Source organism: Carcharhinus amblyrhynchos, chromosome 10, assembly GCF_965287045.1.
Source record: "Carcharhinus amblyrhynchos chromosome 10, sCarAmb.v2.hapA, whole genome shotgun sequence".
NCBI lineage: Eukaryota > Metazoa > Chordata > Chondrichthyes > Carcharhiniformes > Carcharhinidae > Carcharhinus > Carcharhinus amblyrhynchos.
Genome location: NC_137333.1, coordinates 106784076 through 106800638, shown reverse-complemented (window position 1 = coordinate 106800638; position 16563 = coordinate 106784076). Strand labels below are relative to the sequence as shown.

The 16563-nt window shown below is 47.0% G+C and overlaps 1 protein-coding gene across 4 annotated transcripts in view; it reads right to left on the bottom strand.

Moving 5' to 3' along the window:
* The window catches only part of stim1b (stromal interaction molecule 1b), a 144603-nt gene extending 130058 nt beyond the window's left edge, over positions 1-14545 (bottom strand). For all 4 annotated transcript variants that reach the window (XM_080197759.1, XM_080197761.1, XM_080197760.1 and 1 more), the window contains exon 1: positions 14364-14545. In XM_080197759.1, coding sequence (XP_080053885.1) covers positions 14364-14454 — 91 coding nt within the window. In that variant the 5' untranslated portion in view covers positions 14455-14545. The remainder of the gene's footprint in view (positions 1-14363) is intronic.
* Positions 14546-16563: the final 2018 nt, after the last annotated feature.

The following is a 16563-nucleotide window of genomic DNA, read 5'->3' as shown; positions in this document are numbered from 1 at the left end:
GAATCCTGGAAGAATCAGCTATTAACACCAGTGAATCCCCCTTTAAGCATAGAAACTAGAAGGTGTAGGCCATTCAGCCCATTGAGCCTGATCCTCAATCTCAAAGCCATGTTCCCACTCCCCCCCCCCCATAACACTCAATGCCATTAAAATCTAAAAAAAACTATTCCTTTCTTGAATGTATTCAGTGACCTGGCCTCCATGGCCTTCTGTGGTAGAGAATTCCACAGTTCACCACTGTCAGTGAAGAAATTGCCCCTCATCTCAGAACAGCAAGTGACCATTCAGCTCCTCATTCATGTCTAGCCACTCAATTAGATTGTGGCTGGAAAGTTACAGAAATGAAACAGACTGTTTGAGGGATCGCACCACCACTCAAACCTGGAATAATTCTTGATACCCAAAGGAGCCCGATTGGTTTTGCTGCTGTAATCCAGTTTAGCCAACCCATCTATCCAAATATTAAAGGTCAAACAGAGAGCAGCACTCTTTGTCAAAGCCATCATTAGTGTCTAATCATCTACATTGGCTGGCACAACCTCTGTATCTTCTAGGTGAACAGGCTAGCAGGACGAGGCAACTGCGTCAGGCACAAAATGAAAGTATAAAGAAAAATGCAGAAAACTGCCACCCCCACCCACCACCCCCCTGCCACTCCCCCATACGATGGAACAACGTAGATTAGTGTGATATAATGAAAGCATTTAAAATGAAAGGGGAATGGGGTAGATCCGATGGAGGCACTCTTGTCTGCAGTAGTTGAGGGGTCTAGGAGGAAGGCCATAAATACAAATCTTTATGCAAAAAAGGGTTTGAATAAGGGATGGGAGAAACCTGAGAGAATTTATATGTAAAGCTAATGGTTAAGCAGAAAATGTGTCAACACAAGATTAGCTTTGTAATCAGTGAATGGGAAGTAAAAGAGATAGACTACAAGATAGTAGGTAAAATGTGATTGGGACTATTTGCTCACATGGAGGGTAAACACTGACTGGTTGGGTGGAAAGACCTCTTTCAGGGCTGTAACTTGCATTTTGAAGCATTTCTTTGATGGAAGAACCTGCATTCTAACAAGGTATCTAGAATATCACACACATGATAAGAATTCTGGAGTTCCGATGCACTTTAATGTGTGACAGACTTTGTATGTGAAACACAATTGCATCTAACAAAACTAAAATCATGGCAGATGAAACATTCTTATAGATTTACAAGCCAACAACCTGTGACATTCCTTACAGTTCAATCATTAGAATGTGTAAGTTACCACAAACAAAGTTGGGGGAAAATTCACAAATCGCCTCCACAAAGCTGACTAGTGTCCAGAATCTGCAATTACACCATGACAGTTGACATTGCAAAACCGCATGGTCAATATTGACAGCAGTTTGGAATGGGAAATGCCACACAAATGAATGAACATAAGTCATGATGCATGCCATCATTTATGGTGAAAGGAACTGAATACAAAAGAAGCTTATGCTTCAGTTGTACAGGGCACTGGTGAGACTACATCAGGAGTATTGTGTATAGTATTGGTTACATTATTTAAGGAAGGATGTAAATGTGTTGGAAGCAGTTCGGAGAAGGTTTACCAGACTAATACCAGGAATGGTATTATTTTCCAAATGTCGCTGGATTCCGGGGAAGTGCCGGAAGATTGGAAAACGGCTAATGTTACGCCATTGTTTAAGAAGGGCGGCAGGCAAAAGGCAGGGAATTATAGGCCGGTTAGTTTAGCGTCTGTTGTAGGAAAAATGTTAGAATCGGCAATCAAGGAGAAAATAGCGAGGCATCTTGAGGAGAATTGTTTAGTAGAGCAGACGCAGCACGGTTTCGTTAAGGGGAAGTCGTGTCTGACGAATTTATTGGAGTTCTATGAGGATGTGTCTAGGGCGGTGGATAGAGGAGAGCCGGTGGATGTGGTCTTTCTTGATTTTCAGAAGGCGTTTGACAAGGTACCTCACAAGAGGTTATTGCAGAAGGTCAGGGGACATGGAGTTGGGGGTAGGGTGTTAGCGTGGATAGAGAATTGGCTGTCAAATAGGAAGCAGAGAGTGGGGGTCAATGGGTGCTATTCGGATTGGCGGATGGTGACTAGTGGAGTGCCCCAGGGGTCGGTGCTGGGGCCTCAGCTTTTTACCATTTATATAGATGATCTGGAGGAGGGAACCGAGTGTATGGTGTCGAAATTTGCTGATGACACCAAGATTGGGGGAACGGCAAATTGTGCGGAGGGTGTGGAGAGTCTGCAGAAGGATCTAGATAGGCTGGGCGAATGGGCCAGGAAATGACAAATGGAATTTAATGTTGGCAAATGTGAGGTTGTCCACTTTGGTAGGAATAATGGTAGGAAGGACTATTACTTACGTGGCGAAAAACTGCAGCATGCGACGGTGCAGAGGGACCTCGGGGTCCTTGTGCATGAGTCGCAAAAACCCAGCTTGCAGGTGCAGCAGGTGGTCAGGAAGGCGAATGGGATGCTGGCCTTCATAGCGAGGGGGATTGAATATAAAAGTAGGGAGGTCTTGCTGCAGCTGTATAGGGCATTGGTGAGGCCGCAGCTGGAGTACTGTGTGCAGTTTTGGACGCTGCACTTACGCAAGGATATTTTGGCCTTGGAGGGAGTGCAGAGGAGGTTTAAGAACATAAGAACATAAGAAATAGGAGCAGGAGTAGGCCATCCAGCCCTTCGAGCCTGCCCCGCCATTCAATAAGATCATGGCTGATCTGTTGTAGCTCAGTTCCACTTTCCCGCCCTCTCCCCATAACCCTTAATCCCCTCTCTTATCAAGAACCCATCAACCCGCTTCTTAAAAATATTTAGCGAGGCAGCCTCCACCACTTCAACGGGCAGAGAATTCCAGAGATTCACCACCCTTTGAGTGAAGAAGTTCCTCCTCAACTCCGTTCTAAACCGCCTCCCCTTTATCTTGAGGCTGTGCCCCCTAGTCCTACTGTCTTTTTTGAGCGGGAAGAGCCTCTCCACCTCTATCCTATCCATCCCATTCATCATCTTATACGTCTCAATGAGATCTCCCCTCATTCTTCTAAACTCTAACGAGTACAAGCCTAGTTTATTCAGCCTCTCCTCATAGCTCAATCCCCTCAACTCCGGTATCAGCCTAGTAAACCTCCTCTGCACTCCCTCCAGGGCCAAAATATCCTTGCGCAGATGCGGCGCCCAAAACTGATACCGGAATTGAGGGGGTTGAGCTATGAGGAGAGGCTGAATAAACTAGGCTTGTACTCGTTAGAGTTTAGAAGAATGAGGGGAGATCTCATTGAGACGTATAAGATGTTGAATGGGATGGATAGGATAGAGGTGGAGAGGCTCTTCCCGCTCCGAAAGGACAGTAGGACTAGAGGGCACAGCCTCAAGATAAAGGGGGGGCGCAGTTTAGAACGGAGTTGAGGAGGGACTTCTTCACTCAAAGGGTAGTGAATCTCTGGAATTCTCTGCCTGTTGAAATGGCGGAGGCTGCCTCGCTAAATATTTTTAAGCCGCGGTTGATAGGTTTTTGATAGGCAAGGGGATTAAGGGTTATGGGGAGAGAGCGGGAATGTGGAACTGATCCACTTCAGATCAGCCATGATCTTATTGAATGGCGGGGCAGGCTCGAAGGGCTAGATGGCCTACTCCTGCTCCTATTTCTTATGTTCTTATTATGTTCTTATGGGTGGGTTGTCTAATGAGGAAAGATTGGAGAGATTAGGCTTGTAAGCATTGGAGCTTAGAATAGTCACAGGCGACTTGATTGAATCTGTTAAAATCTTGAGGGGTATTAAGTTTTTCTAAAGTTCAGATATTAGTGTCACAAGTAGGCTTACATTAACACTGCAATGAAATTACTATGAAAATCTCCTAGTGACCACACTCCGGCACCTGTTCAGGTACACTGAGGGAAAATTTAGCATGGCCAATACACCCTAACTAGCACGTCTTTCGGGCTGTGGGAGGAAACTGGAGCACCTGGAGGAAACCCCCGTAGACACGGAGAGAATGTACAGACTCAAAAGGCAATGGAACATAAGAACATAAAAAGTAGGAGCAGGAGTCGGCCATCTGGCCCCTCAGGGCTGCTCTGCCATTCAATAAGATCATGGTAGATCTTTTTGTGGGCTCAGCTCCACTGACCTGCCCGCTCACCATAACCCTTAATTCCTTTACTGTTCAAAAATTTATCTATCCTTGCCAAAAAAAATTCAACGAGGAAGCTTCAACTGTTTCTCTAGGCAGGGAATTCGACAGATTCACAACCCTTTGTGTGAAGAAGTTCCTCCTCAACTCAGTCCGAAATCTGATTGCCCTTATTTTGAGGCCATGCCCCCTAGTTCCAGATTCACCCGCCAGTGGAAACAACTTCCTTGCTTCTATCTTATCGATTCCCTTCATGATCTTATATCATTTCTCACTATCCCCCTGATGTCATCCTTAAATATCAGAGCTACACCATGTCCCTTGCCTTCCTGTCGGTCTCTCTGAACTGTCTGATACCCCTGGATATTCAACTCCCAGTTGTGACCATCCTGCAACCATGTCTCTGTAATGGCCACCAAATCATACTCATCTGCAATGATACGTGCCGTCAACTCATTTACCTTGTTCTGAATGCTATGAACATTCAGATAAAGTGCCCTTATGGTAGTTTTTGTACCTTCTTTTTGAATTCTAACACTTCCATTAATAACATCTCGAGTTCTCCTCCCTTTTAACTTTTTCGCTGATTTTTGATGTGTTTGGAACATTCTCCCCAAATTTTGTCCTTGCTCCCTCCTCCTCAGACTCCTTACATGTTGGCAAGTGTGAGGTGGTCCACTTTGGTAGGAATAATGGTAGGAAGGACTATTACTTACGTGGCGAAAAACTGCAGCAGGCGACGGTGCAGAGGGACCTCGGGGTCCTTGTGCATGAGTCGCAAAAAACACAGCCTGCAGATGCAGCAGGTGGTCAGGAAGGCGAATGGGATGCTGGCCTTCATAGCGAGGGGGATTGAATATAAAAGTAGGGAGGTCTTGCTGCAGCTGTATAGGGCATTGGTGAGGCCGTAGCTGAAGTAGTGTGTGCAGTTTCGGGCGCCGCACTTACGCAAGGATATTTTGGCCTTGGAGGGAGTGCAGAGGAGGTTTACTAGGCTGATACCGGAGTTGAGGGGGTTGAGCTATGAGGAGAGGCTGAATAAACTAGGCTTGTACTCGTTAGAATTTAGAAGGATGAGGGGCGATCTCATTGAGACATATAAGATGATGAATGGGATGGACAGGATAGAGGTGGAGAGACTCTTCCCGCTCAGAAAGGACAGTAGGACTAGGGGGCACAGCCTCAAGATAAAGGGGGGGCGGTTTAGAACGGAGTTGAGGAGGAACTTCTTCACTCAAAGGGTGGTGAATCTCTGGAATTCTCTGCCCGTTGAAGTGGTGGAGGCTGCCTCACTAAATAATTTTAAGACGCGGGTTGATGGGTTTTTGATAAGCGAGGGGATTAAGGGTTATGGGGAGAGGGTGGGAATGTGGAACTGAGCCACGACAGATCAGCCATGATCTTATTGAATGGCGGGGCAGGCTCGAAGGGCTGGATGGCCTACTCCTGCTCCTATTTCTTATGTTCTACATAAGTTCCCATCCCCTGGCACATTAGTTTAAAACCTCCCCAACCGCTTTAGCAAACACTCCCCTTACGACATCAGTCCCAGTCCTGCCCAGGTGTAACCCATCCAATTTGTACAGGACCCACCTTCCCCAGATCAGATCCCAATGCCCCAGGAATCTGAAACCCTCCCCCGACACCATCTCTTCAACCACATATTTATCTGATAATATCCTGTCATTTCTACTCTAACACGTGGCACCAGTAGTGATCCTGAGATCACTACCTTTGAGGTCCAATTTCTTAGCTTTCTTCTTGGCTCCCTGTATTCTGCTTTTAGGATCTCATCCCTTTTCTTAACCTATGTTGTTTGTACCTCTGGCTGTTTGCTCTCCCTCTTCAGAATGTCCTGCAGCCACTCCGAGACATCCTTGACCCTGGCAATAGGGAGGCAACATAGCATCTCATTTGTGGCAGTAAGTGTACAGAAATACCTGTCTATTCCCCTTACAATTGAATCCCCTATAACTATTGCACTGGCACACTTTTTACTCCTCCCCTCTGCAGCAGAACTAACCATGGTGCAATGAGTTTGGCTGCTGCTGCTTTCCCCAGAGAGATCATTCCCCGAACAGTATCTAAAGCGGTATATCTGTTCTGCAGGGGAACAGCCACAGGAGATTCATGCACTGCCTGCCTATCTCTCTTACTCTGTCTGGTGGTCACTCATTCCCTTCTTGCCTGTGGAGTCTGAGCCTGCAGTGTGACCACCTCTCTATAAGTGCTATCCACAATACTCTCTGACTCACGGATGCTCCATATCTCCAGCCACTGCTCCAGTTCTGAAACTCAACCTTCGAGGAGTTGTAGCTGGAGACAGTCACTGCACACATGCCAACCCAGGGGACTGGAACTGTACTCAGCCTCCCACATGAAGCAAGAGGAGCAAACCACAGCTTGGAGCTCTCCTGTCATGTCTTACTCCTTTAAATTAAACTGTTGAAAAATGTTTTGTTTCAGAATATATCTAATTTTCTAGGGCCCTTCTTTCCTGTTCCTTGTTACTACCAAATATAACATTTACAAACTATAAACCACCTAAATTACACAGAAACATTATTGTAGTGTACAACAACAACACCAAGAGCAAAACGAAAACAAAACACTTACTGACCAATCAGCCGTCTCCCTTGTAGCCTCTGCTGCCTGTTTCACCCAATTCCCGTTTTCATCCAACTCCAAAAAGCACTCCTCACAGTCAGGCAGCACTTACTGTGCAGTCAGAGCAGCTCTGTCTTTATAGGCACAACTTATAAGGCCCTGGAACTGGTTTTAATTAGTTCTAGAAACAACCAGCCAAGTTGAGAGCTGACTCAGCTGATTCCTGTTGCAGGAATGCACTCAAGTGTAGCTTTTAACTTCCCAAATAAGAACTAATTTGTAGGAAATAAAATTCTTGAATCAGGAAACAAAATCTTTGAATGTTTTTAAGGTAGAGCTAGACAGATTCCTGATTATCAAGGGGGTGAAAGGTTATTGGGGTCAGGCAGGAATGTGGGGTTGAAGTTACAATCAGATCAGCCATGGCCCAATGTGGCCTACTGCTGCTCCTAATCCATTGGTTCAAATGTTTGTATATACATTGAAAATGCTGTTTCTTTCTCTGTAGGTACTGCCTGACCTGCTGAGTATTTCCATTATTGGCAGCAGTTTGGAATTCCTTCCTCAAATGGCATTTGATGTTGAACAACTGTTAAATTTAAAATCAAAATTTGACGAATTTTGTGAATAAAAGAATATGGGGGCAAAGGCTGTTACGTGGAGTTAAACTACAGATCAGCCATGATCCCAGGACAGGCTTGAGGGGCTGACTGGCCTATCCATGTTCTTATCAAAGCAGACTGGGATCCTGGTGATAGAAAAGCAGTAAGAAGTCTGACAACACCAGGTTTAAGTCCAACCGATTAAGTCCAAATCGGTTGGAGTTAAACCTGGTGTTGTCAGACTTCTTACTGCGTTTACCCCAGTCCAATGCCGGCATCTCCACATCATGGATAGAAAAGTAAACAGTAGTACAGCACTGATAACGACTTTCTTCTAAACCACAAGGGGAAGAGGAAATGGGAGGTCTGTGATAGGCTGGAAAGCAGGAGGGGAAATGACTAAATGGTACAAGGTGTCTGTCTTTCACACTGCCCCACCATCCTTTCATTATTTTTTTCCTTGCTGCTGTTTCTCCCTCTATTCTGCCTCCAGACTTGTTTCAAACTCTATTTTTTCCAGTTTTGACTAGAGAATATTGATTGCATTTCTCTCTCTACAGTAAATGCCTAACCACATCCCATGTGGACTGCATAGTTCAATGTTTCTCAAACAACAGAGTGCAGCAAATAAAATCTCTTGCAATGAGTTTAGGGTGCAGCTGCTGCTCCCTCACTGTGACAACACTGTGTACATTGAGTATAACATGGGCTAGAACTGGTTCTGTACATGCAACGTACTGGGTACAGGCTCCAAACAAACTGTATTCTTTAAACTCTCTGAACATTAATACAGTCAGGCAGCATCTGTAAGACGCGGGTTGATGGGTTTTTGATAAGAGAGGGGATTAAGGGTTATGGGGAGAGGGCGGGAATGTGGAACTGAGCCACGACAGATCAGCCATGATCTTATTGAATGGCGGGGCAGGCTCGAAGGGCTAGTTGGCCTACTCCTGCTCCTATTTCTTATGTTCTTGTATTGTTTCAGGTCAACATCCTCTCCACAGAACAGAAAACAGTTCAGAGATGTAACAGGCTTGAAACAATTCCACAGCTGGAGGAGTAAGAATAAAAGGCAATGTTTGTGATAAGGAGGGATTACTGACAGTGGCAATATGGGAAGAATCCACCAGCGCCCTGGACCCTTTTGTCATTTCTTCTCTCCTTCCCCTTCTCTCCACTCCTACCTCTCAACCTGCTTCAAACCCATCATGTCTCCAACTTCACAGAATCCCTACAATGCAGAAGGCCATTCAGCCCATCGAGCCTGCACTGTTAACAATCCCACCCATCCGGGTCTCTGGTGCTGTGAGGCAGGAACTTCTTCCAGTTCTCACAAAGGGTCAGCAACCTGCAATGTTTCCATGCTGTAAACCTCTGACTTTCTCCCTCCACAGACACTGCTAGATCTGTTACTTCAGTTTTCCAGCATTTGGTTTAACTGCTCCAGATCAAAGTTTCCTCTGACCCTCAGCAATCTGGAGGTACCCACGCAGAGCGGGCACAAGGCAACTAATTTCCGTAGCTGCTCACCTGGGGCAATACCAGCAAATTGAAGGGGGTTTTGCACTTAAAAGAACAAGCCTGGAATGAGAGGAGGAATGAAAGAGAAGGGTGTTTCCTGGAAGCCCAGCTGACTGGGTACAGGAACAGCAAGCTTCATCTCAGCCTACAGACTGTACCCCAACTCATCAAAATATAATTGTCAGGATACATCAGTGCGACATCATAGTCATCAACAGCACAGTTGGAATCCATTCGGCCCATGCTGTGAAGCAAACTAGTCAATCCCGTTGCCCCACTCAATACTGTAGGCCTGGAATTTTATTTGCTTCAAGAGCCCAGCCAATCTCCTTTTGAAATCATCCATCATCTCCACTCCATCACTCTCACAGGCAGGGAGTTTGACGTCATTATCACTCTCTGTGCAAAAAAAGCTCACCCTCACACTAATGATTTGGAGGAAGGAAATGAAGGCACTGTTGCTATATTTGCAGATGATACAATGACATGCGCAGGGACAGGTAGCTTTGAGGAAGTGGGGGGACTGCAGAAGGACTTGGACAGGTTAGAAGAGTGAGCAAAGAATTGGCAGATGGAGTACAATGTGGAAAGTGTAAGGTTATGTACTGTGGAAGGAGAAACAGAGGCATAAATTATTTTCTAAATGGAAAAGCGCTTAGGAAATCAGAAACACAAAGGGACTTGGGAATCATTGTTCAAAATTCTCTTAAGGTTAATGTGCAGGTTCAGTCGGCAGTTAGGAAGGCAAATGCAATGTCAGCATTCACGTTGAGAGGGCTAGAATACAACAGCAGGGATGTACTTCTGAGGCTGTATGAGGCTCTGGTCAGACTTCACTTGGAGCACTGTGAGCAGTTTTGGACCCCGTATCTAAAGAAGGAAGTGCTGTCCTTGGAAAGGGTCCAGAGGAGGTTCACAAGAATGATCCCTGGAATGAAGAGCTTGTCATATGAGGAACGGTTGAGGACTCTGGGTCTGTACTCGTTGGAGTTTAGAAGAATGAGGGGGGGATCTTATTGAAACTTACAGGAGGCCTGGACAGAGTGGACATGGAGAGGATATTTCCACTTGTAGGAAAAACTGGAACCAGAGGGCACAACCTCAGGCTAAAGGGACAATCCTTTAAAACCGAGATGAGGGGGTATTTTTTCAGCCAGAGAGTGGGTGAATCTGTGGAACTCTTTACCACAGAAGGCTGTGGAGGCCGGGTCATTGAGTGCCTTTAAGATAGAGATAGATAGGTTCTTGATTAATAAGGAGATCAGAGATTATGGGAAAAAGGCAGGAAAATGGGGATGGGAAAAAGGCAGGAAAATGGGGATGAGAAAAATACCAGCCAAGATTGAATAGCAGAGCAGACTCAATGGGCCGAGTGGCCTAATTTTCCTTCTATATCTTCTGGTCTCACGTTCAGCCCACATCTCTTGCCCAAAACCTCACATTTGGCCCCATTAGACTTCTCAGCATCAGCTCCTAGGAACATTTCCTTTCTTATTTACTTTATCCAAACTTGTCAATCATATACACCTCAATCAACTCTCCCTGCAAACTCCTTCAATCCAAGAACAGCTTCTCTAACACAAATTTATAGCTAAATCCCCCATCACTGGAACCGTTCTGGTAAATCACACAAATGTATGGTTAAGAAAATTTTAAGCAAATAGAAGCATTTATATCAAGCTATGCCAACTCACACAGCTGTGAAGAACATTGAGGAAAGACAGATGTTTACAACAAGTTATCAGAGATGGAACATCAGTGACGGCTATGATGAAGCCCAATATGGGTACAATGCCTTATAGAACATAGAACAGTCCAGCACAGTAACAGGCCCTTCGATGTTGTGCTGAGCTATGTCCAAACCCAAGATCAAGCTATCCCACTCCTTATCATTCTGGTGTGCTCCATGTGCCCATCCAATAACCGCTTGAAAGTATTCCACACCCCAACCACTCTCTGAGTAAAGAATCTACCTCGGACATCCGTCCTATATCTCCCACCATGAACCTTATAGTTATGACCCCTAGTAACAGCTACATTCACCCGAGGAAAGTCTCTGAACATCCACTCATCATCTTATAAACCTCTATCAACTCGCCTCTCATCCTCCTCCGCTCTAAAGAGAAAAGCCCCAGCTCCCTCAACCTTTCCTCATCTTATCTTAAAGTTAACGTTTCTTTATTCGTCACAAGTAAGGCTTACATTAACACTGCAATGAAGTTACTGTGAAATTCCCCGAGTTGCCATAATCCGGAGTCTGTTCGGGTCAATGCACCTAACCAGCACATCTTTCAGAACATAGGAGGAAACCGGAGCACCTGGAGGAAACCCATCTTGTCAGCTTAGATCTTGTCGTCACTCTTGCGGGGACCATGAATTGGATTTAATTCAGCTTTTAGTGCAAGCAAGGAATGGATTTAGGTTTACCCAGTGAGCACTGGCTTTTAACTTTAAGGAAGAAGTACTTCAAAAAATCAGGAAAGAGCCTTCAAAATGCAAGAATACAGTCCTATCAAAGGGCATATTGCCCAAGTGCTCGCGCACACAGACCCCGCCCCCATAATCCCGGGTGGGTGGATAGGTAGGTACAGGGTGCATGTGTGCACATAGTCCCAGGTTTGTGTGTGTGTGTGTGCGTGTATTTGTCTACACAGTCCCGGGGGGGTGTGTGTGTGTGCATGCACGCGTGTGTACACAGCCCCGGGTGTGCGTGCGTGGGTACACAGTCCCGGGTGTGCGTGCATGTGCGCGTGGATACACAGTCCTAGGCGTGCGTGTGTGTGCACGTGTACATAGTCCAGGGTGTGTGCACATGTGTACAAAGTCCCAGGTGTACACACGTGTATACAGTCCCGGCTGTGTGTGTATGCGTGCATGCACGTACACAGTCCTGGGTAGTGTGTGTGTGCATGTGTACACAGTTGTGGGTGTGCATGCGTGCGTGGTATGTACACAGTCCCAGGTGTGCGCGTGGGTGTACACAGTCCCGGGTGTGCAAGCATGTGTACACAGTACTGGGTGGATGTGCGTGTGCGCAGAGTCCCGGGTGTGCGTGTGTGTGTGTACCGAGTCCCGGGTGTGTGTGTGCGTGTGTACACAGTCCCGTGTGTGTGTGTGTGTGTGTGTGTGTGTGAGTCTGTGTGTGCGTGTGTACATGTACACAATCCTTTGTGTGTGTGTGTACACAATCCCGTGTGTGTGTACACAATCCCGTGTGTGTGTGTGTATACACAATCCCGTGTGTGTGTGTGTATACACAATCCCGTGTGTGTGTGTGTATACACAATCCCGTGTGTGTGTGTGTATACACAATCCCGTGTGTGTGTGTGTATACACAATCCCGTGTGTGTGTGTGTATACACAATCCCGTGTGTGTGTATACACAATCCCGTGTGTGTGTGTATACACAATCCCGTGCGTGTGTGTGTATACACAATCCCGTGCGTGTGTGTGGATACACAATCCCGTGCGTGTGTGTGGATACACAATCCCGTGTGTGTGTGCGTGTATACACAATCCCGTGTGTGTGTGTGTATACACAATCCCGTGTGTGTGTGTGTATACACAATCCCGTGTGTGTGTGCGTGTATACACAATCCCGTGTGTGTGTGCGTGTATACACAATCCCGTGTGTGTGTGCGTGTATACACAATCCCGTGTGTGTGTGCGTGTATACACAATCCCGTGTGTGTGTGCGTGTATACACAATCCCGTGTGTGTGTGCGTGTATACACAATCCCGTGTGTGTGTGCGTGTATACACAATCCCGTGTGTGTACACAATCCCGTGTGTGTGTACACAATCCCGTGTGTGTGTGTGTGTGTGTGTACACAATCCCGTGTGTGTACACAATCCCGTGTGTGTGTGTGAGTGTGTGTGTGTATACACAATCCCGTGTGTGTGTGTGTGTATACACAATCCCGTGTGTGTGTGTGTATACACAATCCCGTGTGTGTGTGTGTATACACAATCCCGTGTGTGTGTGTGTATACACAATCCCGTGTGTGTGTGTGTATACACAATCCCGTGTGTGTGTGTGTATACACAATCCCGTGTGTGTGTGTGTATACACAATCCCGTGTGTGTGTGTGTATACACAATCCCGTGTGTGTGTGTGTGTGTATACACAATCCCGTGTGTGTGTGTGTGTGTGTGTGTATACACAATCCCGTGTGTGTGTGTGTGTATATACACAATCCCGTGTGTGTGTGTATACACAATCCCGTGTGTGTGTGTGTGTGTATACACAATCCCGTGTGTGTGTGTGTGTGTGTATACACAATCCCGTGTGTGTGTGTGTGTGTATACACAATCCCGTGTGTGTGTGTGTGTATACACAATCCCGTGTGTGTGTGTGTATACACAATCCCGTGTGTGTGTGTGTGTATACACAATCCCGTGTGTGTGTGTGTGTGTATACACAATCCCGTGTGTGTGTGTGTGTGTATACACAATCCCGTGTGTGTGTGTGTGTGTGTGTGTGTATACACAATCCCGTGTGTGTGTGTGTATACACAATCCCGTGTGTGTGTGTGTATACACAATCCCGTGTGTGTGTGTGTATACACAATCCCGTGTGTGTGTGTGTATACACAATCCCGTGTGTGTGTGTGTATACACAATCCCGTGTGTGTGTATACACAATCCCGTGTGTGTGTATACACAATCCCGTGTGTGTGTATACACAATCCCGTGTGTGTGTGTGTGTATACACAATCCCGTGTGTGTGTGTGTGTATACACAATCCCGTGTGTGTGTGTGTATACACAATCCCGTGTGTGTGTGTGTGTGTATACACAATCCCGTGTGTGTGTGTGTGTGTATACACAATCCCGTGTGTGTGTGTGTGTATACACAATCCCGTGTGTGTGTGTGTGTATACACAATCCCGTGTGTGTGTGTGTGTATACACAATCCCGTGTGTGTGTGTGTGTATACACAATCCCGTGTGTGTGTGTGTATATACACAATCCCGTGTGTGTGTGTGTATATACACAATCCCGTGTGTGTGTGTGTATATACACAATCCCGTGTGTGTGTGTGTATATACACAATCCCGTGTGTGTGTGTGTATATACACAATCCCGTGTGTGTGTGTGTGTGTATACACAATCCCGTGTGTGTGTGTGTGTATACACAATCCCGTGTGTGTGTGTGTGTATATACACAATCCCGGGTGTGTGTGTGTATACACAATCCCCGGTGTGTGTGTGTCTATACAATCCCGGGTGTGCTTCTGTATACACAGTCCCGGGTGTGTTTGTGTATACACAGTCCCGCGTGTATTATTGTATACACAGTCCCGGGTGTGTTTGTGTATACACAGTCCCGGGTGTGTTTGTGTATACACAGTCCCGGGTGTGTTTGTGTATACACAGTCCCGGGTGTGTTTGTGTATACACAGTCCCGGGTGTGTTTGTGTATACACAGTCCCGGGTATACACAGTTGAGGCCTGGGCCTATGGCGCGGACCCCCTGCTCCCCGGCCTCACCTGCTCCGGCCACCTCCTCCAGAGTGGCTCCGCTCCGCCTCAGAAACGCTGCGCACAGCAGCCAGACCAGGAGGGCGGCTCCGGCCTCCATGGTGCCGCTGTGTAGTGGTTGCTTCAGGAATGGGCCCGGGGCCTGCGCTCCGCTCTCTCCGCTCGGCCTCTCTCCCTCAGCCACAGGCCAGCCCCGCCCCCTGCCGCCAGCCAGCGCGCCTGCGCCGCCCCTCCCGACAGCGCGAACCCTCGCCAGCCCCGCCCTCTGCCGCCAGCCAGCGCGCCAGCCCCGCCCCCTCCCGCCAACCAACGCGCCAGCCCCGCCCCCTCCTGCCAACCAACGCGCCAGCCCCGCCCCCTCCTGCCAGCGCGGACCCTCGCCAGCCCCGCTCCCTACCGCCAGCCAGCGCGCCTGCCCGGACCTGCGCCCTCTGCCGCCAGTGTATGCATGATGTGGGTGTGCCGGCGTTGGACTGGCGTAAACACAGTAAAAAGTCTGACAACACCAGGTTTTAGTCCAACCTATTTATTTGATAATATACTTTTCATTTGCCAGTGTATGCTCCAGCAACGCCAAACCTCCTGCGTAGGCTCACTGCCTGCGTCGCCTGCCCCGCACTTCTCTGCGCCTGCCCGGCCGTATTTTGCCAGCATGTGACAAATAGAGCATCGGCTGTTGCCATCTTTGTTACAGGTAAGAAATGATGTGGAGATGCTAGCATTGGGCTGGGGTAAATACAGTAAAAATGTCTCACACCACCAGGTTAAAGTCGAACAGGTTTATTTGGTAGTAAAAGCCACTAGCTTCATCAAGGCAGTAGACACAAACTCAATTTACAAAATAATGGATGAAATGCAAGTCTTGACGGGTAGTCAAGTCTCAGAAGGTACAGACAACGTGAGTAGAGAGAAGCACAAGTTAAAGAGATGTGTATTGTCTCCAGACCGGCCCGTTAGAGATTTTGCAAGCCCAAACAACTGTGACATAAACACAAGATCCCAGTTGAGGCCGTCCTCATGTGTGGGAACTTGGCTACCAGTTTCAAGCCAAAGAGATTGCTTAGATTCTGCATTGTCACGTGTCGTGAAGGCCACTTGGAGAACAGTTACCCGATAATCAGAGGCCACTGAAGCATTCCCCAACTGGCGATTGTCGTAGTGACGATTTCGAAGGTTCGGCTTGGTTTGATAATAATCAAGTCAACTCCAGATAGAAGATTTATACCTTTATTTTACGATGTCGGAGCTAGTTTTCCTTAGGGTGGGCAGGCATCAGTGGTCCTGCACACCCAGGCAAAACTAACTTCTTGATTCTACTTTTTCCAAACACTTATCCCAGTCTCTCGGTGGGCTTCCAGAGCATTAGCCTATTACAACACGTCCCCGACTCTTTTACACCAACAGAGCGGTAGTATAGCTGCATGCATAGTTCATTATGTTCTGAAAACCAATCAACGCTGTATACACTCATTGTAATAAATCCTTACACGACAGTTAAGACATTTGGTAATAGGTACAGCTAGACTACAGAGTGTGATTAATGGCACTTCTGCATACGTGCAGGACAGCATGTTCACAGCATGAGATTACAAACTATATATAAACCTTATGGCTTTTATATTCTCAGTAGCATCTGCATGGCCTCCCTAATGTACCATGCCTCAGGACATCCTTTCCTGCAGCGTATCAGGTAGACAAAGTTGGCCGAATCACAAATGTATGCACTGTCTACCTGATGGATGGTGTTCTCATGTGAGATGATGGCATCCGTATCAATGATCCAGCATATCTTGCAGAGGTTACTGTGGCAGGGTTGTATGGTGTCATGGTCACTGTTCTCCAGAAGGCTGGGTAGTTTGCTGCAGACAATGGTCTACTTGAGGTTGTGGTTGTTTGAAGGCAAGAAGTGGGGGTGTGGGAATGGCCTTGGTGAGATGTTCGTCTTCATTGGTGACATGTTGAAGGCTCAGGAAAAGATGTCGTAGCTTCTCTGCTCTGGGGAAGTACTGGATGACAAAGGGTACTCTATCCGCCATGTCCCGTGTTTGTCTTCTGAGGAGGTCAGTGTGGTTTTTCACTGTGGCGTGTCAGAACTGTTGATCGATAAGTCAAGCACCATATCTTGTTCTTACGAGGGATCTTTCAGCATCTGGAGGTGTCTGTTGCAATCTTCCCCATCTGAGCAGATACTGTGTATATGGAGGGCTTG